A 26,043-nucleotide genomic window follows, 5' to 3' on the forward strand; every position below is an offset into this window, starting at 1 on the left:
AATAAGCAAGAGAGTAAATCGTCTTAATGCTATGAAAAAATGCAGACATTGAACATACTTTTTGGACTTGTACAACGTCATTTTTGTTTGATTACCTAACATTTTTAGGTTCATTTGCTGCAAGTTACAGAGCACATACCTAAACGCCATCCCTCAGCAAATAATGAAGGCATTTTCGATGTTGAAATCGCGAAACTCTTTTTATGCAAACAGGGAAGTTCGAATTACTAAACGAAGTACAGGACGACGAAGATGAAACATCCAAGAACCAACACATACCAAAAATTATATCTCAAAAGTGAATATCCGTGGTGTATTTTAAGTCTAACCGGACCAGGAGTGTCAATTTCTTAGTACTCTAAATATCCAAACATATTTTAGTATAAGGTAGTAATCAAACCAGAACGATTACGTCCAAAAACAGTCATTTTCCAATGCATGCTCTCTATTGTGACGATCGAATACAAAACAACCGTGACTGCATGCGTAGGGCAGTGCGAAGGGGCATTGTCCATTAGTTTTCTCCGATCAACATAGCATTATACGTAGGGCTACATATTTCAGTTAAACGCAAGAACATATTATTTCAGCCAACACAAATTGAAGGAGCTTGAATGATGAATGAACATGCAAACATATTATTGCAGGAAGCATTAATTAAATAACGTAAAAACCCACACTCAGTAGATAAAAAACAAATTACTCTACTGTACTTACCAAATAATTTAGTGACCTTCAGACTATTTAGTCTTAATTATCGCGAAGTGACAACAGGCATCTATTTACCATTTACCTCATTTAAGCGAATCTTCTCCCAAGATGCAACACTGGAACACATTGCCTGAACGAGAAGACAATGTAGGGGAAAGGCAGGGTCCAGGTACGTGGTAAAAGTAATGATAATCTTTATTGCAATCATTTTCAAATCAAGATATCAAACAAAATACAAATGAAGGTAACATTCTGACAAACTAACATAATTTATTGACATTACTTTAACAACATAAAAACAACTTTGTATTAGATGCATGTAATCTTAATAAGAATCTGCATATTTTGGGGTCTAACAGCCCTGCCAAATGGTCATAATTGATCTAATCACAATACAAATTCATGTGCATATGTATATGTATGTATACCTTCATGACACGTATGTGTACCAAATTTGAAAAGAATCCATCAAAGCATGTCTGAAATATGACTGCACACACACACACACGCACGCACACGAGGAACAACAAAACACTACTTCCCGTTTCGGACTACCGTCCGAACGGAAACTAAAAAGCACGGAACAAATTATTGCATGAATATGGAAATCCACATTAACTGAAATTATTGCACTTCTTTGCATTTTAACACATGTGCAACTATTCTCAGTGTTCATTTCTTTCTCTTCAATACTATTTTCTCCCAGCCAATGGTTGGGCTTTCTAAAAATACGGATATGGTAAACGCCACAGCAAAAGTCAAGACAATTCCCCCAAGTATCAAATAAACCTGCAAATGAAAATCAAAAAGTGTTTATGTGTTTTAGTTTGCCATTGATGAACGACGAAAGAAATAACACCTCTAGGGACGAACTCAGTAACAAGACTGAAGGGCGGAGTGGGGTTTTCACATTATGATTTGAAAGTATGGCCTCAATTACAAGGGCACAAACATATAATGAATATATAACAAATCTGAATACGTTTTAGAAGTGTGCTGTGCTAGATAACCCAGTAAAATGGCCAACTACTATCTAGATTATACTCACTATTAAACAGAAGCCAATAAGCGAATGAAATATTTTTGCAAATATAACTTTTGTTCAAAATACATTGCTTCCCTTGGCATATGAATCAATTTTGAATGAATTGTCATAATTCTACCTGCTTTCAGAATGTGTCAGCAGGTATTAGCGAATTATAATTCATATCTCGGTTCAAATTCTCAGTGTAAATTGAATCAATATTGCACACGCAACAGAATATCAACTCACCACATTGTATACGTCATAGAATAACAACCTATCACGGCTCATGTATCCCATGGCAATGACAGGAAGATGTATCATGTACGCACTGAACGTGAGTCGTGACAATGGTATCCAAATCTTCCATGACAGAATAGTGTTGACTGGACCTGGAGGATAAAATCACGTGATTATTTTAAATATTAGTTGCCGGAGATGTCGCAGCAGCAAAATAAAAATTTGAAAGAGTTTGGTATAAAAATGCAATATAGAAAACTTCAAAATAATCAGCTAAATGTTGCATTTGTAAACATAAATACTTCTTTTTGAACATATCAATGTGTTCTGTGGTTCTGAAGAAAAAGAGTATTGAGGGTTTATGTCTAAAAATGTTACGTGGCCGCAAACGTTTTATTTGTGAAACAGAAAACAGATATTCCAAGTACTAAATAATGGTGCTGCATAAAATAAGAAAGTCTAGACGTCCGTAACACATTGAATTATTTTATTACCAATGGGATTCACCTATGTTTATGGTTTAACTAATTTTATTTTTATTTGAACGTATCTGTAAACTCCCTAAATTCATGCCAAATTAGTTTTTATTCAGGACATGATACAAGTGTTCATTATTGTTCATCACCCTTACTAATTTGTTGAATTACACTGATTAATGATTCAAAACGAGTAAAACAGTTTTGAACTTGTTCCAGAAAGATCGTCACTCAAAATATTGAATACTAAGTACTTTGCTGTGCATGACGTTTAATGACGTTTATGGAGAAAATGTCAGCATTTGTCACATTCTATTTCTACGTAATCATGAGTGACATTCATTGTGTTGCAAGAAGAACTAAAGTCTTGAATATTGGTCGCAAATAAAACTAGAACTCCTGTCCACCGAACTCCTAGAACGAATAGTGCAAGTTGCCAACCAAATTCCTGGACTGAACTGTGCAGATTACCTACCAAAGTCAAAGGCCAAACTGTGCAAAATGTACAATGCATTTTGCCCACAGAGCTCCTAGGTCGAACACTGAATAAAACATTTGGTCAAAACAGTGGATGTGCAACCAACCAAACTTCTAGGCTAAAATTTAGTTTTCTGAATGATGCAGTGCATAAATGTGGCGCGATGTTCCTCTGAGCCTTTGGGTGCACACAAAATCTATCAACTGAAGAAAAACATTGTTTTCTGGGTGGTGTTGCTCTCATGGCCAGTCAATAGTTATATAATGTTTGTCTGGCATATGTGATGATGAATTTAACTATTACCTCCATATCCTGTGACACATGCTATTGTCATCCAACCCAATGCTGCAGCCCATGCTGGACGACTAAGTGTGATATATAACACGGCTAACCATTGTGGCATATAGTGTCCTTCTACTGTGTACCATAGACCATAGATTATAGCCAATCCTGTAGCAATGGCAGCACACCAACCACTAACTACATATGCCTTCCATTCGGAGAATAGAAATGAGAACTATCATAGTCCGTGATGAAGATACATTTCACTAAGTTAACATCGTAGTTTTGCAAACCATGTGAAATCCATTTTAGATACAGCTGATTAATGTTTCATAACTAAATCCGTGTTAATCATATGTAACTATGCATTTTTGTCACGCAGTTTTTTACCTCTCAATACTGTCATTACTTACCACTCTCATTTTGAATTTTTTCCCCTCCAATCTATAGAGTATATATCCTGTAACCATGCCAACCATGTACACAGGCCACCGTGTGTATGATTTCCCATATATAACGTCAACACCGTTAGCATCATCGATGTTATCATTGTACCTCCTTGGGAAAGGATGCAACCATGAACATACTTAAAACACTCAAATTACAGGAAAATGCATCCATTGTTAACGCACTACCAGATAATATGCAAGGCTGTACATAAATAATTTGGTTTAAAAAGAAATGCCAGAATCTACTTATATTATGATATATTATATTATATGGTGTTTGCCACATAATTAAACCAAGTTTGTTTTCATTATGAGAACAAAATTTACCATCAAAACACCTAGATAGAGTGCATATAGAGTGTAGATATTCTAAATCAAATGCACCTATATTCTAAGAGTTATTTCAGTTTCCACTCGCTTATCTGTTTCTGTAAGAAACTAACACATTTTAACCTAACTCGTCATATGTATCCCAGTGTTTTAGTAATATGCTTCACTCGTGACATGATGGCAGACTAAATTTATTTTTACATTAACCATGCAGCTATATGCAAGTTTCCTCAGCATTATGGCAATCTAATTTCTAACGTCATTTTGGTGAACAGATTAGATTTTCAGTGCAATACAATGAAATAGTATAAAAATCTTTACTCATGGAACATTGAAGCAACTTCTCCAAAATATGTAGCAATAAGAGCGACGACACACCAACACGCCACACATAGCGATGCGATTAACCCCATGCCCCATTTCCAAGACCTATAACATAAACGGACATGAATGCTTAGTACTTGTATAACAAGTACCCAACACATCCATATTAGATAAACATTCTTACATCATCGAGTTATCAGATAGCTGTCAAATAGTTCAAAGTTATTTATTCAGGCTTGTTTTTTTACTGCAAATAGAATGTTTCTTTTTTTCTCTGTTTATATTGTTAGCTTGTTTAAAACAACATTTGACCAGATTATTCTGAAAAAATATGAAGATTATCCAAATGACTTACCTGTGAAGCAGAATCAGTATTGGTGGACTGAGCCAATAAAACTGCATATCACATGCCAGATACCACACCCATCCAATACACTACGTGACAAAGAATGTTATTGTAAATCTTCACAAGTCTACACGTTACTGATCATTATTTCATTATCGGTCATAGAAACTATATTTAACATATTTGTTTTTATCTTCAATGTTGAGATATGATTTTGCTGAACTTTTCACGCACTTAATCTCATGTTCACTTCATCAAGTCAACGCTCTTGATGTGCTAAATAGAAGGCTGGCATTGGTTAAACCCCAGATTTGCCAAGTCGACGTCCATCCGGATATCTGGTCATTGATGTTGGATCATAAATATTCATACGTTGTTTATTATGGAGATCTTGCTTAAGTCAATATTTTACAAACCAATAACTACAAAATTGAAGGACAAGCGCACTGCGTAACAAATGCTTTCAGATTGTTGTTGCATATTTCATTTAAATATATTTGCGTGTGTGTGGGGTAGGATGGGGTATTTGTGGGGATGGGTGTGGCGTGTGTGGAGTGTGAGTGGAGTGTGGAATCAATGTCTAGACGACTTTGAATAACAGATACACCAAATGACGTCATAGTTCCATATCTTTGAGGTGTGCTCTTTAAAAATCTGGATGATGCCTCTCTGTCACCCTTGGGCAAGCCGCACAGTATGCAAATTTTGTTTTTTGTCAATATCTCGTTAACTTCACACGGTATCAAAATAATGTTGGTGTTTATTCCTGTTTTGAGGGGTAAAGAATCAGATGAACCTATTTCAGTAAAGTGTATAATAGACATATAATTTGGAAATTAAGGCAAGTCATTATGGAAAACCTTGTTTGCGTTAATACCCATGGTGTGCTGTACACTTGTTTCTCGATTTCGTTATAGCGCCCTAAGTTTATTTGTTTTAACTAGGGTCAGAGGTCATACTACTTGGAAGACAACAAGCAGATTTCAACACATTTTTGTCAACCTGTCGAAACGCATTGTAGACTCAGCGATGTAAGTTTATTTTCATTCTCGATATTATTTGATGTTTCAACCATCTCTAGGACTAGTTATTGTCGAATTTGTATTGAATTTACTGTCGTTTTTTATGTATTTCAATTGCTCACATTTAACGCTGTACAAATGTATGCAGGTCGCCATGTTTATTGACAGTGTACTTTTTACACATTCCTTAGTAGTTTCACCGCCTGTTGATTAAACCAGACATATTCTAACGCACTTGAGGGTGGTTATTTCGAGAAGTGGTTGACACAGTGCGGGTATTAATGCAGCCCGGAACAGTAACAATCGTATGAAAATATCCAGATACAGGCTGGTAGATAGAAATTTTGAATCTCAAGGAACAACCTCCACTTGAATGTGAATACTATTGAACCAACATGGCACATTATGAAGTAGACCATGAGTTACCTGAAAGCACTGAATCCAATGTGACATAAGACGATGATAAGGGTGTTGACACACGAAAAGAGCGCCCTCAAAAGCAGAGAACTATGACTGCTAAAGCCCTCATGAATGCAATAACTGATGCAGAGAACACTGACAACAATCTGGTCAAAGATAAAAACGACATTGTCCAATGCACAATTATCATTAGTCCCAGTTGACAACAATGAAATCAGAAAACTCACTGAACAATATGATACTGCATTCAGAGAAGTGATGAGACTGTACTCTCTTGACAAATCAGATGAGGCAAAAATGATGCATCATACATGGAGTCAAAATTTCTCAGAAACAAACAGATCATTGATTTAGAGTTAGCAGGAAATATAGTCAGACAGAGTACTTGGACTCTTGAGCTCACTGTCGGTCTCTGGTTCTTATACATCCAGAACATCATCGAAACTTGCCCTTGCTGAAGCCGCTGCAGCAGCAGAGGCAGTTGGATTTGAAAAAAAAAACACATAGCAAAACTTGAAGCAGTGCAGGCTGTACAAGAAGCTGACTTTAAAGCTAACATAAGAATACTGAAAGCTAAAAAGAAAGTGACAATTGCAAGGGCATATGCACACGCCTTGTACACACCAATGACATTGATGACACATTAAACCAAGCTGAACAAACACCATTAGAGACAACGATGACACAACCAAGTATCCCACAACAAGTTCCGTGTACATCAGACAGTCCTATTAATTATGGACCACGGACCAATGAATACGCTAGAATATTAGCTCGTTAGCGTCAGCATCTGCCAGTGCAAGAGCCTGAGATTTATGGAGTAAGTCCCATCATGTTCTTGCTCTGGAAACGAGCATTCGAATCAATGGTACAAACTGCATGCATTCCAACATCCGAGAAACTGACATTTCTTAGCCCAAACACTATTGGAGAACCCAAGACTTTGGTTGATAGGTACCGCCTCAGATATGTAAGCAACGTTGAAATTGCATATCAAGAAGCCTGGAAAAAATTACAGGAGAGCTTTGGCAACCCAGCTGTGATTAGAAGTGTTATCATCAGAAAACTGAACTCTTTCCCTGAATTAAGAGAGAATGACAACAAACGTCTACCAGGATTTTCTGATCTGTGTGCTGATAGAGTAGCACACATGGGAGAACTCCTCAACTCCACATGGATTAAATCCAATCAGAGAGAAACTGCCAGCATTCATACTCAACAAATGGAGAGAACAAGTATCATCATACAAACAAAGACATGGCATATTCCCACCATTTAGCTTTTTTGCCGAGTTCATCAAAACTGTCGCTAGAACACAAAATGATCACCTCATCACACAAGGTGAAACCCAGTCGACGGACAAGAACTGTAGCACATGTCAATGTCACAACAACTTCTAGTGACACAAAACAGTGTGCATACCATATATACCTCAGGTCAACATATAACTGAATGCAAAGCTTTCATCAAGCTACCAATACGAGAAAAAATGGAACTTTGTAGAAAGAAAGGTTTGTGTTTCAAATGTACACAAAACCATCTAGCAAGGGACTGCACACACATGTGAAATGTACAACATATCAGAGCACCAAACACATAACGTGCCTCCATCATACATATGGAGAGTCCAAGAAACAACAGCCAACAGAATTGGCGGAAAATGATGAAACACAGGAGGAAACAATTAAGTGTACATAACTTGCTCCTGTGGGAAAATAGTTATCGCTAAGGTATACAAACAAGGTGAACCAGCAAACGCCATAGCAACATACGCTGTCCTTGATGACCAATTCAATGCCTGTATGGGGACCACCCAACTTGTCGATGCACTGAAAATACAGGGTCCTGAGTATGAACTCTCAACATGCAGTAGCAGAGGAGAACTCAAAACAGAAAGACGTGGTAACCACGTCATTATTGAGTCTATAGATGGCAAGAAAGCATTTCCTTTGCCAGTTCTACATGAAAATGATGACATACCCAATGACAAGAATGAGATACCCATTCCAAAAATATGTAAATCATTCAGACATTTAGAACCCATAGCAGATAAACTCCCAACAGTACGGGAAGACATTGGCATAGACCATCTGATAGGTAAAAACTGCCCAGAACCCTTGAAAGTTAGAGAAACCAGAAATGGACCAGTCAATTCACACTTGGCTCAACACACTGATCTTGGGTGTACTGATTCAGGTGAACTCTGTCTAGAAACAATAAGAGGTGTATTTAGAGCTTCTACATACCGTACCACCGTGATCACATGCTACAATGATATATGCAAAACTCAACCGATGACACAACCTCTCAGGTGTAATAACCACACACATATCAGAGATCGAGCAGTACTGCAACCCATCAAAGTATGTACAAACATATTTGAAGAAACACTGGAGGATGAGACAAAGACGCTCTCCTTAGAAGACAAACAGTTCTTGAGCATCATGAAGCAGAACGCTCATGTGAATCAAGATGGCAACTTAGAATTCCCTCTTTCCTTCAGACAATACCCATCAGATTTAATGAAAATAACCGTCAGTCAGCAAGCAATCGATTTGACAATTTGTTAAATCAGTTCCGTCGCAAACCAGAGAAGAGGAAACAATATTTAGAGTTCATGGGGGAAACTATCGATCGTCATCATGCTAGTCCAGTACCTACAACTGAGATTGACACCAACAACGTATGGTATCTACCGCACTTTGCGATATATCACCCAAAAAACCCACAGATACGAGTTGTATTTGACTCTAGCGCAAAACATAAAGAAGTATCGCTCAATGAAGCACTATTGCAGGGACCTGACCAAATGAACAGTCGCCTCAGGGTCCTGATATGATTTCGATGTGAGTCTGTTGCCGTAATGGGAGACATAGAACAAATGTTTCACAGCTTCCATGTTAACAGAGAACATAAATACTATCTACGTTTCTTCTGACTCAAAAACAATGACAAATAGAAACCAGTAATCGAGTATTGCATGAATGTACAACTACTCAGCAGTGTGTCCTAACCTGCCATTGCCACATTCGATTTGAGGATGATCACAGAGGAAAACCAAGCTCATCTGGAGCAGATGTTAAAGAATTCATAGATTCTGGTTTCTACGTCGATTATGGACTGACCTCTCAACCAGATACTGCAACTGCAGTCACTGTGGTCACTGCAAGCAGACACCTTCACATTCAAAGTCAGCATATGGGAAAAACCTTTCTCACAGCGGGGAGTACTAGCAACAGTGAATTCAATAGATGATCTAATGAGAATATTGTTTCCAGTGACGATAGAGGGAAAACACATTTTACGCAGACTGACACAGACAGAGAACATAAGTCAAGCTGAGCTGGATGGGATGACCCACTTTCCGAAGAGTATCATCACTATTGGACTCATTGGTGCAACAGTCTTTCACACGTCGAAAATATTCACATATAACGTGGTTACTGTCCAATCGCTTTTGGACAGTCCGAGAACAGAGAGTGTCATATCTTTTCTGATGCCAGTGATAAAGCAATAGGCGCAGTCGCATACTTGGTTAATCACAGTGATGAAGTCGGTGTATCATTCATCAGTGTCACATTTCATACAGACAGTGCAATTGTCCTTGTTATCTATCTATCTATCTATCTATTATTAGCTTAAAACATCAATCAGCAAAAAGATGAAACACCACACAAAACCAACCACCTTGGATCAGAGAGATTCCAAAAATTCACATCTTGGGCTGGTGTCAATGGTGCAGTGGCACAGATTATAACTAGAATACTACATTGTAAACACAATGACATTATACCACTCAATATAGATACATTAGCATGTGCAGAAATAACTATACTGCATGCTGTCCAGCAAGAAACCTTTTCAGAGAAATTGAAGATTCTGTCAACCAGAAAGTCAGAGAATGGTAATGGTAAACTGCCAAAGAAAAGTCCCCTTTACCGGTTATACCCATTTTTGGATGAGGAAGGACTCATGCGTGTTGGTGGAAGACTACGTCATGCAGACATTCAACTTTTTGGCCGCCATCCAATTGTACTTCCAAAGAACAACCATATTTCTAAGCTAATCATTGAACATGTACACAAAGAGGTACAGCACAAGGCCGTCACCACACCTCACCAAGGGCTACTGGATACATGGCTTACACAACTTGGTGAGAAGCATACTTCATCAGTGCAAAACCTGCAGAAGACTAAGAGCAAAACCGATAACCCAGTTAAAAGCTGATCTCCCAGCAGACAGAGTGGAGAACACTCCGCCATTCACAAATGTTGGTATGGATGTTTTTGGACCATGCAGTGTAGCAACCAGAAAGACGATGAGATGTAATAATGTGTGTCTTTACACTACCGCTATATACATTGAAGTCATCGACTCTATGGACACATCAGCATTTATCAATTCCCTTTGTCAGTTCATAGCTATACGCGGTCCAGTCAAGAAACTCAGATGTGTCCAAGGCACTAATTTTAATTGGCGCTAAGAATGAACTCAAAACCGGAAGGGAAGTTCTTAACAAATCATACCTGTGAGTGGGCCTTCAACCCACCACAAGCTTCAGGCATACGGGAAAGACAAATCCTCACAGTCAGGCGAGTTTTGGAAGCCATGTATGTCCAACTCGGCAAGCCACAATTCACACATGATCTATTGACAACATTGATGGCTGAGGTCTGTGCAATAGTCAATTCTAGGCCTATAAATTTAATACCAGCTGATGGTAACGACCCACAAGCACTTAGTCCTAATATGCCGCTAGCCATGAATACCCAATCGGTGCCCCCCACCACCTGGAGTATTCACTCAGCATGACCTATACAGCAGAAAACGCTGGTGTCGTGTGCAATATTCGGTTGACCAGTTCTGGATTCGCTGGAAGAACGAATACTTGCAAAGTCTACCAGCCCAGATGCAAGTGGAACAAAATCACTGCGAATATCGAAGAAGGAGATGTTGTTCTGCTGCAAGACAAAGAATAACACTGCAACAACACCGCAACAACTGGCCACTCGCTCGCATGGTGAAAGTATATTATAGTAAAGACGACAAGGTCAGGAAAACCGATGTAATGGTTCTCAGAGACAATGTCCAGCACATTTACCAGAGACTCATCACTGAACTTATTCTGATTGAAAGTGTTAAAGTGGTCAATAGTGATTAGTAGATATTGTAGATAAGTTAGAGTTATAATAGCATAGTATAGTATAAGCTTAGCATTTCGCTTGTTTTTAGGCGGGGAGTGTGCTGTACACTAGTTTCTCGATTTTGTGAAAGCGCCCCCAGTTCTTTTGTTTTAGCTAGGGTCAGAGGTTTAGGAAAGTTTCAGACGACAAGCAGATTTCAACACATTTTTGTCAACCTGTCAAAACGCATTGTAGATTCCGCGATGTAAGTTTAATTTCATTCTCGATGTTTATTTGATGTTTCAACCATCTCTAGGACTCGTTATTTTCGAATATATATCGAATTTACTGTCGTTTTCGATGTATTTCAATTGCTCACATTAAACGCTGTACAAATATATGCAGGTCGCCATGTTTGATGACAGTGTACTTTTCACACTTTCGTTCTGTAGTTTCACCGTTTGTTGATTAAACCAGACCTATTCTAACGCACTTGAGGGTGGTTATTTTGAGAAGTGGTTTACAGTATGGGTATTAATCAGAAGGCTTATAAGGAAAAATCAGTCCACCAATTTGGGTTACTCTTCACTATGTGTGTGTATTACCGCTTGGCCTTTCTCCACTTGTTTTGCATGCAAATAAGCTGTGGTTTGTTGTCAAAAAGAAACAGAACTTATGTATGATAGCTAGTGGTAGGTGAATAATGTTTCTGCCATATGTTTGTTTTCGTGTCTGATTACCTATCCAACAATCTTCCTGTACCTAGTTACACAACATGCCTGTGCGGGGGAGGGTGACAGAGGGGGTGTATTGTGATTTTTTTCAAAAACGGAGAGATTTATCAGGCATATCAAGGCCCCATTACTTAAAATTTGCCATTACTGAAAATCTTTCTTCGGTTAGTGACCAAAGAACTGTTGCGTCCACACCTGGAAGGATGTGAAAGTCATGTGGAAATGCTTAAAGCGTTTGAAATTCTCTCCTTAAGAAGCATAACAAATCGCCTGTGGGTTCAGAACATGATAAAACCTTACTTCATCATGATGGTCTCTGTGCGGACAGAACAATAGGCTGACTAGCCACTCCATCACAAATGATGCCATACTGTTTTGCTTCTGCTCATTTAAACTACGCGAGATACAGGTTGTACTACCTGATGATAACGCAGAAGCAACTATCACCTGCAGTACACGCCATGCGCCACAAGCCGGGACTCCACAATGGGATCTAGTCTGACATATGGTTGGAGACGACCTTCATGCATTATGAGCATAGTCCAAATGGAATCATAGGCATAACTCTGCAGCCTGAAACTCTGAAACGATGGGCATACAGTATGCACTTTTGCAGCATGATTGTTCAGGATATTGCGGATATGTCGGATGACAGTGGAAAGAAAGAGATGACGACTTGTAAAGACGATAAGCCATCACACATAACTGCTGGTTTGATCAATGTCGTTACTGGACAGATTGCACCTAAAACGATTGAACGCACATGATGCAGTGGATATTGGGAGTGGTCAACTTGTCATTTGAAAAGAGCTGGCCTGGCGGATTTAATGAGTCCTTGTCCAAGCTTGTGGTGACCATGGCAGTGAAGAGGAAAGCAGTAAAGGTTGGGAACAGTAAAGTGAATGACACAAATCCAATCTACTCTCAGGTACTAGGGTTGCAACAGTCTCGAGGCATTAATATAAAAACTATTCTTGTGCATGAACCACCATGTTTGATGATTAGGGCAATATGAGAATCGCAACTACGAAATCCGCACTGAAGAAGAAGCTGCAGGTGACTGTGTCACAGCGCTTGGTTGAGAAATCAGAGGTAGAAATATTGGATGGCGGTGCTGATCATTGCGTTATAAACTGGTCTAATCAAGGAACTGTAGCAGATTTTGTCAACGTCTTCACGAGGAAAGTGATGAAAAGAGTTACCAACCAAGACACATACCTGGTCTTTGATTACTACTTCGACTTTAGCATTAAAAAAGGAACGCGCAGTTTGAGCTGGCGATGAAGCGAGCCGAATGCACAGACTGCAGTTACATACTCCATTGCCACCTCTGAAGATTGTCCGTACAGTAACCTTGAATAAAATACAGGTCATAGATCTGACATGTCAGGACTTGATCCAGAAAGCACAGGAAGATAGAGACCAGAATTGTTTTGATTCTATGTGTAGTTAATGGGATATTGACACAAACAAGATTTTCCGTAATGACTGCCCCAATTTGCATATTGCATGCCTATTCAGCACACAATAGTTGTGTAAACTTTACTGATTATGGCTTGAAATATTCCTTTACCCCGTAAAACATGGGGATAAACACCCACATTATTTTGATACCATGTGTAGTTAATGAGATATTGACAAAACAAAATAATAGCCACCTTAATTTGCATATTGTGCGGAATGCCTAAGGTTGACAGAGTGGCATCATCCATATTCTTAAGTGCAGACCTCAGAGGTATAGAAACTGGGGTTTGGCAACCGAACTATCAACTGGACCAAGTGATGACCATTACTTTTATATCAATCATAATTTATATTAATGTAATTAAATTTAACTTAAGGTTGCGTTGCTTAGTAAAGAGGTAAGATATGGTTCCATTTATATTAAATTTAATATAACTCTATCATCCACTTTACTAACCCGAAGCTACACAAACAAATGTTTTGTTGCATTTTTAATTCTTTAAACTTGGATTAAAATATAGGATTGGACTACCTGTGAAACATAGTCAGTGTCATAGTAATTTGCACAAATGTTTCCCATGGGACTAGCGAGACCTTACCACATTTTGCGGTCAATGTATCTTTTACAGCCAGGGCCTGCAGACTTGGTCAAGTATGTATTTATATATGTCACGTGGAAAAGTCACCCCAGAACAGAACAGAACATAGACATTTTAAAAATAGAAGTCTGAATAATAATTCGCGACGTCAAACTTAGTGATATGTATATTTGATTTGTGCTGTATCACGTCATAACTACTCTATATTAGATCACATCGTTGCCATTTGAAGAATTAACAACAGTTATTGTTTCTAATGTTAGGCTGCTGAGCGCGATTTTACATTAGGATTCGTTGTAACGTTAGAAATATGATGTTGCAGAATAATTATTTCAACTTGACAATGTATTTTATGTACTGAATGTTCATAGTGAAGTTACACGGCATGTCAATTAGCCTTGTCAGTAAATTTTTTTTACTTTACTACGATTTATTTTAAATAATAAACATTTTCTCTTGCTACGAAGTCAGGGTAGGATAATAATTTAATATATTCAATATTTTAACAATATTTTATTATGTTGCTGCGACTGCAACTGTCATTACTAAATATACGTTATACTTACAGGACCGATAACGCCGGGAAACGGATACAAGTTGTTTATATACAGAATATTCGTCCACCAATACTCCTTGCAGCTCTCAGCCACTCCTTCATATGTCAATTGATACATCGGCCCGTCAAATATGTGTAGAGTAAGGTATGTATAAAACAACATTACAAACAACAACACCCATGTTATTCTCCAATATCGATGAATGTAATACACAAGCCAGTTCATTTTACCATTGTTTCTTGCCAACTGTTTCATTGATAGGTATGTCACTAACAAACCACTGCAAACAGAAAATATCACACAGTTACACACGTTATAAGGTGAAAATGTTCACAAATTGACGAGAAGGCTATACATACATAGCGTATACAACATGTGTTAAATACATTTTTTATACACGAAATTCAAGCACGCAATGCGCGACGACCACCGCCTTTCAAGTAGGATAACTCGACGAATGTCTAAGAAAATTTTTCACACTATTGCTAAATCCCCAAAAGTCGTGAATAATTGTCAGACAACCTTTGAAAGGGGTTGCCCTCGAGACCAATCGACTGGATCTGGTTGCCATGAAGACATTGCCTTGATTTCATTGTCGTAAACCACGGTTTATTTGCCGCAATTGATTCGTTGACGTATTACAACAATTGGCGCGTCTGTCTTACGTGTGTGCTTAATCCATTTTTATTTGTTAGCACGAATGCCAAATCTTTATATTATATATTATTCATCATGCAGACCCGTTTTCTACATCTGATTCGATATAAAGATACACAATTTACCAACCTTAAATAAAAGAAGGAGTCCACAGAATACGTTGCATTCCATATCGCTTGATACCAAAATCCTTTGAAACAGTTGAGAAAATACTTGAAATTCTCTGTATAAAAATAAAAATCGAAGATCATTCAACTTCGCAGAATATAATAACTGCGCCATATTTGAAACTTTTTCTCTATGTTTCGCGTATTGCATGACGGAAAAAGATCGAAGTTGTTACTATAAAGATGAATATGTAACAAAATAGACTCACGTAGTATAATCGAACTGGCTTATTATGGTTATAGTAAAAAATGGTCAGGATCTGAACTTATATGTGAAGTGTTTTTGTTATAAAAACAAAATGCTGAATACAAATATTTTTTCCCGGAAAAAAATGCATTATTTATGAGCAAATATTTCTGGTTTCAGATTCTCAGTCAAGATTGAAGAGTAGAAATTATACTCCTGACATTTGTGGAATGCTTTGTAGTTTAATATACTGGTCAAGCAATATTTCACACATTTTGGTGATATGATGTGTTATATTGCGGTCGCCCTACCGAAAACACATTTTTGGGGTCATCGCCTCTCCCCCAAATCAATTTGAAACACTTTGTATTATGTTATGTTATGTATGTCAGCAAAATTCAGAGAGTCTAGATTCCAAAATTTCCGGGGAAGCATGCCCCGGAACCCCCTTGTAAAGTTTGACCTTCGGCGCGACCATTCGCGCCTTCGGCACTAGGGATGATGAGAAGATCTCGCCCTATGCACAATATCGTGTCGCTAACTTTGATCAGGCGCGTTGTATGCAGCTACTGAGAATAGTTGTCACTAAACTCAGATGTCTTGGCCCGCTAACTTTGATCAGGCGCGTTGAATGCAGCTACTGAGAATAGTTGTCACTAAACTCAGATGTCTTGGCCATTAAAGGAACAATCGAATATTGTAGATCAGAAAATTTAGTTTGGAAACAAAACAGTATTTGTTTGATGGGATGTGTACGTTCTCCAAACAAACGTGGCTTTCTTTTATATTGAAATTTGTTATCATTAATTTAATTTTTTGTTGATTTATGTACTAAAGATTAAATACTGATCTATTAAATTTTACATCGATAAAACCACAACGCTTATTTTTCATATATGATATTTGTTGCCAACGCGTATACAAAACAGTGATTCCTAATAATTTTCTTGAAAACAAAATAGAAATATCTATTAAATATCAATTTATCAATTGTTTGATTAATTTGGATCAGTATAAGTAATAGAGCAGTACATTGTATTATGACTTTTTGGAATCGGTTACCAAATTTTGCGTTATATTGCCAACATTACACATTACACATGCTGATATTATCTTTTGATGTATAGATGAAGCAAAAAACAACAACTTTTTTTCTCTTTCAAAGTGTTGTTTGTCTCTTCTTTGATTAATAATTCAGCTAAACAGCATAGTAATAGAAAAACAAAACAGAAAAAAACTAAACATAAATTCATACGTACCGGTAACAAGAACCAGTCCTGAAAACACGTGACCAATGAACACCCATGAAAAACTAAGTACACGTATTCCGTTCAAACACAGCAGATATGGAGTGGTTATTCTGGCTGACAGAATCTTGCGACCATTTTCCAAGAACGAACACGCCAAGATGAACTGATGGGTATACCCTTATGAAAAGCACACCAGAAGATGAATAGTTATATAGTGGTTTTTGAAAGTCCATCCCGATGATATTTATACATAATCATGCTAATTAAGGTATTTGCATATATCGTTCTAGTACACAGCAGATTGATACATTCGACGACATCAAAAATACACGAATAACTTGAACGATACTTTATTATGAATTCTGATTATTCTGAAAAACATATTTTCAAGTAATTACCTGCCCGCATGCATGGCTGGACAATTTTGTATAAGCTAGCTCTCCCATTGAAAACACATTATTGGAAACAACACACATATCTCTACAAATCGTACCAGTCCAACCAGACAGGGTAAACAATTATAAAAGCTAATAGTTCTTGATATTGCAACGCAGTCAACCCTCACACTATACAGTACCCAGCCAATATAAAGCAAAGCAATGCCCTCTTGTAACAGACTTATATTTTGAACTGTTGAGGGTAGTGGTGATACAATCAGGATATTTATTCGTGGAGACATCAGATACAGTGATAATACAGTGAAGTGTAAACTTGGTTTCCAGGCGATGGCTTTACAGACAGACCTCCCGTATAACCTCCCGTATAACCTCCGCCCCCGTATAACCTCCGCTCCCGTATAAGCTCCGCTCTCATCAGTCCCCCTATTTATAAGTGAAACCACGTGATATCGTGACGTCACTACGACGCCTAGCACAAGTCAACGTGATTGGTTAGAACTTACTAACATGCCAAATAAGGAGTGCTAGACAGTCATGGTGACGTTTGACACGGCGTGTATAAAAGTGTTAATATGGTCTAGGCTTTAAACAATACATTAGATATTACATATAGGTGTAGGAATGTGAACATTAAAGTAATAAGCATGGGAAAGTTAACACGTATTGACATAGACAATTGAATGCAATTGTCATGTCATACGTGTATGCGGGTACCACATCAGATTGGTGATACTCTGCTACACTTAGATATACTCAAATAAATTGTTTTCAATAGAATAGCTTGTGGAATATATTCGCTCACATTCAATCAGGTTCAAGCTACATGCATTTGATTGTACAGCCTAATAAAGGCAGCGCAATGTACATCTAATTAATACACTGTTTATTATTACAATGTTACAACAAACTGAAAAAAAACTTTTGCAACTGAAGAAATATACAATGAGGTGCCCTATTATAGGGTTGAGTAGGATTCATACCTCTGGATTAAAAATTGGGTGAAACACAATGATTGGATAGTACAGTAATGTTGATAAGTTTTGAATCAAACTTGCAATTTTTACTGATTGCGTTCGTGCTGATAGTAGTTATTATTAAATGTCTAGTGTTTTGAAAATGTAGCTGTTATGTTTCGATAATATAACACTATTCGAGAACGTGAGTAATCAGTCATTGTGCAGACGTCGACATTCATATATGATACATAATACAAATTATATGTATCAGACTGTCAGGTATCCAAAGTTTAATTTATTTCCAAGTATTACGCCCTCCCTGTTAGGCTTATAAGCTTTTAAATGCATACATGATTTACATAGAAAGGGGAATACTTTGTGACTTGTTATAGGTGGAGAAATAAAGAAATACTTAATACATATATTGCATGCACGAATTGTTACATTCTTCGCAAGGGGAGCAGCCTGATTGGACGACAAAGAATTTACCTGGGGTGAGATTTGTCTCCAAATACTATGGTACCGAAGACTTGATTCCCGAGAATCAGGATGAATTTGAGGTTAATAAACTTTGGTGAATTTGGTTAGCTGGGTCAACAAACTCGGTTTTGCATTTCTGTCAGTTTGCATAACATTCCTGTCGCACCTGATGTGGTAGTTTCTCGCAATTCTTCTGGTTTCGACCAATTAGAAATGAGCAGTGTAAACAAAGGGGTGTCATCTTGATTTACATATGGTCCACAATAAATTGAACAAGAAAGCGTGCCTTGGTTGGCGTGTTGGACGATCCACCAGAAGTACGGTATAACACAGATAACGTCACCATTGAACTCCGGATTGAGAATTCACTCTCTGGTCGTCCTGGTGTCAGCTATAGTACTGCACAGCGTCCTCGTGAGGTGAGCCACCCCTGGAAACCAAGCCGTCTGAAGTTTGTCGCCACGTTTGTTGCTGCAGTTCGACATCGTTACACGCACAAACAGCCAGGTTTCAGTTTCCCCTTGCCTTACCTGCATATTTCGACCGCGGTTACGTTTATCAGAACCGTCTAAAATATTTAGGCAATGCAGTAATATTTAATTAGCCGATTTTGTGAAGCTATTTGTGTATTTACTGTCAAACTTTTGCTCTTGTATTAAAGTGTGCGTACGCACATTGCAGTTAATTCAAATTTGGTGTCATTTAGTGCTGTGCGTGTATGATGAACGTGTTCGTTCCCTTATTTATAAATTCTCTATGGTTCTTAGATGTCCAATTGTTATTGGCCTGAGATCATTGTCGTCTTGTAACGATAACCATCTTAATGATTTCCAATGCCTTTATGGCCCGTGAAAAGAACCCACAACAAGTGTGATCTTATATAGTTTAAGTTATACGAATCACTGTTTGGCATTCCCATTCGCTTTGCATGAATTATTGCAGATTTAATACAAATATATATATATATAGACCTCTTGACACAGACATTGTTTTCAATAATACGCCTCTCGTAATGTTTTTTTTGGCTCTCTATAGCTGTGACCAGTTTCTTTATAGCAGAGGACGCTATTTACGAAACCATGGTCACAGATTATTCAAATGAAGTCTATGGACACCTGTCTGATATATCATGCAGCATCAAAATGGTCCTATTATTGGTTTTGAGCTTAGTCATGACATTTAAAAAAATACTGTATGTTAAAGTACCTTTATGTGTGGCTCTGCCGTCAGCGTTACTGTTTACTGAAACCTTTTTGTGAGTAGGTCGACTGATTTTAATGTATATATCATATATTGTACCGATGACAACCAAGGCACCAAATATGACACAGAAACATCTGGAATAAATGAATAAATGAATAACAGCCAGTAATCCTACTAGACAACTACCAGCTATTAGTAAAATGATTTATCCGATGGCATGCCCGCTTTACTGTCAATTGTCGTTTAGTCACGTACAACATCGACCAGAAGAAAACGTACCCATTCGAAGCTTGCCATGTGAGTATCATTGTAATTAGGCCAAAGTTATTAGATTACAGATTTTCTAACTGTGGTTTAAATAAAGATGCAGTACTATTACCAAAGTCTTTCCTTTTCTACCATGTTGTTGTCCGTTTGCTGTGTGTCTAAATGCCCACGAAAGGCATTTGGATATTCACTTTCTGACTATGCGAGTTTTTATTTGAAGATGTGGTTATTATTACATCTGAATAATAATGACAGTGATTATTTTAGTCACATACTTTTCAATTGAGTTCTGTACTTACATTGTTGCTATGGCACCAGCATCCAGATCATAATCCTTGTTACACGTAGACGTCGAACTCATCCGTAGATGGGGAGGAAGAATACTGGTCACTGAAAATCAAAAAATTATTTACTTTTAACATGCAAACACAAAACACGTCATTATCTCATTATCATAAAATAAATCATACTTACCGGTTTCCACTATTGTGACAACATCTTCGTTTCCACATGACTTTGGAACACAGTATCCTAATGTAAACGACTAAGAGAGGTTTATTTAGTTAAAAAATATGGTTTAGTGCATTGAAAGAAAGTAAAATTGTATATGATAACATTTAAAAAAAGTTTGTGGCTAATATTTTCACTACATACTTACTTTTCTACTTTGTAATCTTAATTACGAAATTATTCATACAACATTATTTTAATGTTTTTAACCTTTAATTTTACAAACGTTTACAAGGCATGTTTCTTTTCATAGTTAAATATGATTTTTATTTGTCAGTTTTTTAATTAGCCCGTTGTTCATTTGAGTAATGCGTAGATGTAAGGGTCGGTTTTTACAGTGTCGATATTGGTTTACTCTGTCGCTCGTTAATAAAACTTGCATTGATATCTATCTTAACAGCGTTGTATACTCTGATTACATATTTTAACGCCACGAAAGCCATTCATTCATTCATTCATAGAGGGCAGGATTTGTTGGAAACATATTATGTTGTTAAATGTGTGGTACATACGCTTAAATGTAAGAAAACTTTCCTTACTGGTAGTATTAATGCATCAACAGTAACTAAACAGTAATTCGCATCAAACGACGACTCAGTAGGGGTATCCTTGACTGCTTCACACTGACTGAACGTTCCAAGTGATTTGGTGTTTCCTGTAACCATGAAATCTAAAGGCAACTCGCCATTTGCATGAAACACTGTGAACAAAATAGGCGAATAAAATATTTGTTATCACTAAGTTGATTTTTACGTCACCAAAATAGTGTGTACGCTAGTGTACATACATCGGTGTAATATTACTGCAAATATATGATAAAAGGTCATCGCAAAATAAATCACTAGGGCATGTGAAAACATCACTCTGATTTCGTAAATGTTGTCGAAATATGTGCATCACAGAAAGCATAAACTGCAATAGTATGAAGGTATAAATATAACACTCCGTTCACAAAGCCTCACAGATCATTGATTCAGTGGGACAAATGTGTACGGGAAAGATAAATTTTGGGGCTCTGCACAGGAAAGATACATGTGGTTCATCGATATAAACACCAAGACCGGAAGCAGGGGCAACAAAACCAGGCAGCACACACAGGCACTTTAACTTCACAATACTTAATGTAATGTATTTCAGTAAAATAAACAAAGGTACAAAAATTAGCATATGCATATAAATATGTGAGGTAGGATATTCCAAAAATATATCAAAAAAAGAAAACCTAATCTTAGCTAGTTAGAGTTTAAATGTGCTAATCGGTCCCTCAATGAATAATAGAATCATCTAATTTGTTCCTAACAAAACCAATGCTTTTTTTATTTCATTTTCGGCTCCTGTTCATTCGCCGGGTTCGCGAAACAAGGGATAATAAAAGTCTGGCCTTATCAACAATAAATGAACAATAATCATGAATCAATCAAAAAACACAGGTGTGAATAACGAACAAACGCAGGAATACATCAACAGTTCAGCATCAATGTTCACATCAGGTCACAGTTCAATCACATTCAGCTTCTGTGTGCAGTTCCTGAGACTTGACACAATCCATCGTTGAGGGCGCTGCTCGACGAAATCGGGCGTGGCCTGGGTGTGTCAGCAGATTACCCAGACACATCGTTGAGGGCGCTGTTCGACATGAACGGGCGTGGCCTGGGTGTGTCCGCAGATTATCCAGGTACATAGTTGAGGGCGCTGTTCAACAAGAACGGGCGTGGCCTGGGTGTGTACAAGGATTACCCAGGTACAGCGCTGAGGGTGCTGTGCAATAAAATGTTATCAAAAGTTCATATTCAATCGTCATAATTCAGAAATAGTTGTATAGTGGGACACAACTTGACTACCAATCCCAACTCACAGTACAAGTGTTATTCAGCAGACAGTTTGAAAGTAGAAAGTTGAGTGGTAGAATTATTGTACCCTATATCAGCTTGGTTACAGCTGCCATCAGATGTCACCAGTCAGCTGTTTTTTTGACGAATGAGAACTGATGTCACCACAGAGTCACCAAAAGTTCAGGCTGAGATTCACCCACTCCCGTTGCATAGGAAATCTTGAAATACAGCTGGAAACGTCGATTCCGATCCGATTTTCCTCTTATCATAAGCTCTCCGAATATGAGAACTACATCCCAGCCAAATCCTGTTTTAAGCAGGAATGCAACTGCTTCCCACAGAGCTGTCCCAAAAAACTGGGAACTATCTGTTGAATAATTCAAACTTGCAAGTTAAGCTATTATCTTTAGTCGGGGTAACTCCACCCTTGAACGCACCCCATATGTCAAGGAGTCTATCATCTGATAATGAGGGTGTACTGTTCGACAGGTATTAATGATTCTAACATTTCCCGATCCCTATATGGAGTGAAACACAGCTTAGCCCAGTGTTTCTGTAAAATGGGAAAAATGCCTGGAATGTGCTTATAACTTCGAAAATCTTGATAATTGTACGTGATTATCAATAACGATAAAACTAAAAATAAATAAAACTATAGTACTAGGAAACTGTACAACGAGTAAATCGGGATAAACAAAAAAATTGTAAACAATGTGACAAGAAATGCTCGAACTGCCTTCATCAAAGTCTTCTACGTAAAGGTGTAGTAAAGTGATAGCCTGAATTGTCTGTAAACATTGCACATCTTATCGTATGATCAACTACGTAGTATTCCATGATGCACATGACACATCTACTTCAGAATATACATCATAAATGTGCGGTCTATAGAAACACGCCAGCATTGTTCTAGGTAAACTCAGGTCGACCTTTTTAAGTGTGATTCTGTTGCTAAGCAGTTAATCTCGGACCATCTTGTTCTATTTAATAACACGTTTAATTGCTGCACTTGTAGTGCGGTCACAGAGAGGTATGTACCTTCATTTTGGGTAGAAATGCTCTGCAGCCAATTGACTCAAAGACATCGACGTGGGACATTTTTTTGGTAAGAAATTACCAAAATTGTGGGGTCAAAATTCGGACCATCCGGGATCAGTACGAATAATATCAAATAGAACCCCAACTTTCAAGCATTTAGAGTGAAACATGATTGTCAGTATCCGACGTTATGAGTATGTCATGTGACATATCAAATTAACTAATTTGCTATGACGAAATGTTAATGCACGTCGATTGTGCTCACCATGTACGTAGAATATTATGTGATACTTGAGAACAGCTAGTACATTGACAATACATTAATATCAAACCAGCAACTCGCCAAAAACACAGAATTCTGTTATTTCGTACATTTAATATCAAACCAACAACACATAATTCAGTTATTTCGTACATTCTGGGTTGTCGTGGATATTTTGTACATAACAGCGTCGTTACACCCGCTGACATTGACCTTTACCTGTATTTATTGTATGCCAGTGATCAAATATTGTCTTAACCTTGAACAATAAGGCAACTATTAAGTTTTAGGGCAAACACAAATGTGGATTCCTTGACGTAAAAACAGTTATATGAGAATAAAAGCGATGGATAAAAATACATACTCTGTAAAGCGTATAGTTTAGATTCTTCAAGATCGCAGTAATATTCTTCCAGATCACGACGACATTGCTCAGATATATTCATCCGTGCTGTGCTGTGGACCAAGTTACTCGACCCATTGTTCCGTACACATGGGAGGCGGGACGCTGCTTTCCAAACGTCTTCCACTAATGACAAATATTTAAAGTCATTAGAATTTACAGTCTCAACAATATCTGGAAAGAGCGATTCAGAAACAGAGAGTTTGGCGGCAAATGGTGCAAAACATTTGCTGAGAGCGTGCGCTGATACATGGGAACAGTGGCTTGGAAGTAACATCAATATCACCAGTTTGTACAGCAGTTCCATGTTTTCTGAAATAAAACTGTACTTAACGTCTCAACTGAACAGCTTGATTTGATAATCACAACTTCAATTCAAGTCATCTCTACGTCATTGGTCATAGTTCACAAAAGGTGTGTGTACATCATGAATATTTATCAATAATGAGTCACTATTCCGCCATATTTGAATTATCTATTCATTACTTTACTGTGTATCTATATAGACGACACCATCAAGACACAAGTATTGATAAATAACACGCCATGAATCAAGGTATGCACTACAAAAAATACAAAATCCGAGATATCGACCACATTCCAAAACAACATCAGATTACATAAATTGTCTATTGGTAACCACGTAAAAGTACCAACGCAGTTCACGAAGTCTGTTCCCATATTGTATCTAAATTATCGTGTTATTTAAGCCACTCATACTGTTGACTATTGGTTTCTTAATTGTTGGTGCGCGATGAACAATTACGTCATGATTAGTGCATTCAGACAATGTTCATTTCTAGGTCATAAATAGCTTACACGCATCAATGCCAATTAAACAGAGGCATTAAATATATGTAGATTATTTAGTTTGAAATGATTGCATATTAAGTTGCAATTTTGTACCAAACTGGGATGACATTTTTTTAAAATGTTTTTTCATTCTTAATAAAAGCAATAATTTAATTCTTAATGAAACTCAGAGGAATAAGATTGTAATAAGTCGGATTTCCTGTTTGCAATTACTACATTTCCTATGATTGCATAGTCCAAACCTTCCGATAATATAATGTGATGGAATGAAAATTAATTTTTGGCCTATGAAAAAGTAACATTTGAGCTCTGTGTGATAGAGAACTTGGGGTAAAGGTCGCACCGTAGTCAGCGTAGGTCAAAGTACTGTTTTAAACAAAGTACAGAATTAGTTGTGTCGTAAAAGAACGCGCTGTCGTAGCACAGACCTATGTCATATGACGCTTTACTAGTCAATTTTGGCTAAAATGGCGCTTTGCCGCCGGTGTTTTTTCGCAAAACTACGCATTTCATTCAAGGCATTATCAGTATAAACTGATTGCTGAGTATGCAATTGTTAGGGCTAGTATAGTTTAGTAAAAAATCATTGAAATGAATGAGAGGACGCTGACCTGCAGCGTCAATGGCATGAGTCATTTATTTTCAGACATGTTGTAGTGTTAAATAAAGAGATTTTTGTTTGTATAATAACTGTCTCTTTTTATGGTATTTATTACCCTACTCAGAGAGATTCATTGATGCAGGTTACATACAATACAATGAAAAGGGACAGAAACCCTTAATAGTAGGAGCAAAGCTTAGTGCAGTTGAATTTGACAGAACTGTTACTTGCGTGGACAAATTTGAAATTCTGAAATTTTGGAGAATAGAGCAACTAGGTATTTGTGTAATTAGACACTGGCTATCGATCACGAGTATCAACATAACCGTGGAAACCACCTGATATTCGAACGCTTGAATATACTAGTTCATTGAAAACTGTACTGCGGACTGCCCAGCTACCAGTGTTGTGGTGACCACACAGTCGGAATCTGGTTGACA

The 26,043-nt window shown here is 37.5% G+C and overlaps 2 protein-coding genes across 2 annotated transcripts; both read right to left on the reverse strand.

The window, feature by feature from the left end:
* Nucleotides 1–1,383: 1,383 nt before the first annotated feature.
* On the reverse strand, nucleotides 1,384–4,716 carry LOC144358563 (nose resistant to fluoxetine protein 6-like). The gene is made up of 6 exons (XM_085508587.1): nucleotides 4,670–4,716; nucleotides 4,312–4,419; nucleotides 3,625–3,769; nucleotides 3,233–3,419; nucleotides 1,985–2,127; nucleotides 1,384–1,500 (listed from the first exon to the last, which is right to left on the reverse strand). The coding sequence occupies exons 1-6, from the start codon at nucleotides 4,714–4,716 to the stop codon at nucleotides 1,384–1,386; spliced, it is 747 nt and encodes a 248-aa protein (XP_085364713.1).
* A 6,185-nt stretch (nucleotides 4,717–10,901) lies between these two features.
* Nucleotides 10,902–24,506, reverse strand: LOC100367322 (nose resistant to fluoxetine protein 6-like). The gene is made up of 10 exons (XM_085508588.1): nucleotides 24,151–24,506; nucleotides 21,194–21,354; nucleotides 20,619–20,688; nucleotides 20,444–20,534; nucleotides 19,881–20,011; nucleotides 16,850–17,017; nucleotides 15,366–15,459; nucleotides 14,589–14,859; nucleotides 13,178–13,312; nucleotides 10,902–11,063 (listed from the first exon to the last, which is right to left on the reverse strand). Exons 1-10 carry the CDS (start codon nucleotides 24,494–24,496, stop codon nucleotides 10,902–10,904), a joined length of 1,629 nt encoding a protein of 542 aa, XP_085364714.1. The 5' UTR covers nucleotides 24,497–24,506.
* Between the last annotated feature and the right edge of the window lie 1,537 nt (nucleotides 24,507–26,043).

The sequence above is a fragment of the Saccoglossus kowalevskii genome, chromosome 15 (genome assembly GCF_978046115.1).
Source record: "Saccoglossus kowalevskii chromosome 15, keSacKowa6.1, whole genome shotgun sequence".
NCBI classification, from domain to species: Eukaryota; Metazoa; Hemichordata; class Enteropneusta; family Harrimaniidae; genus Saccoglossus; species Saccoglossus kowalevskii.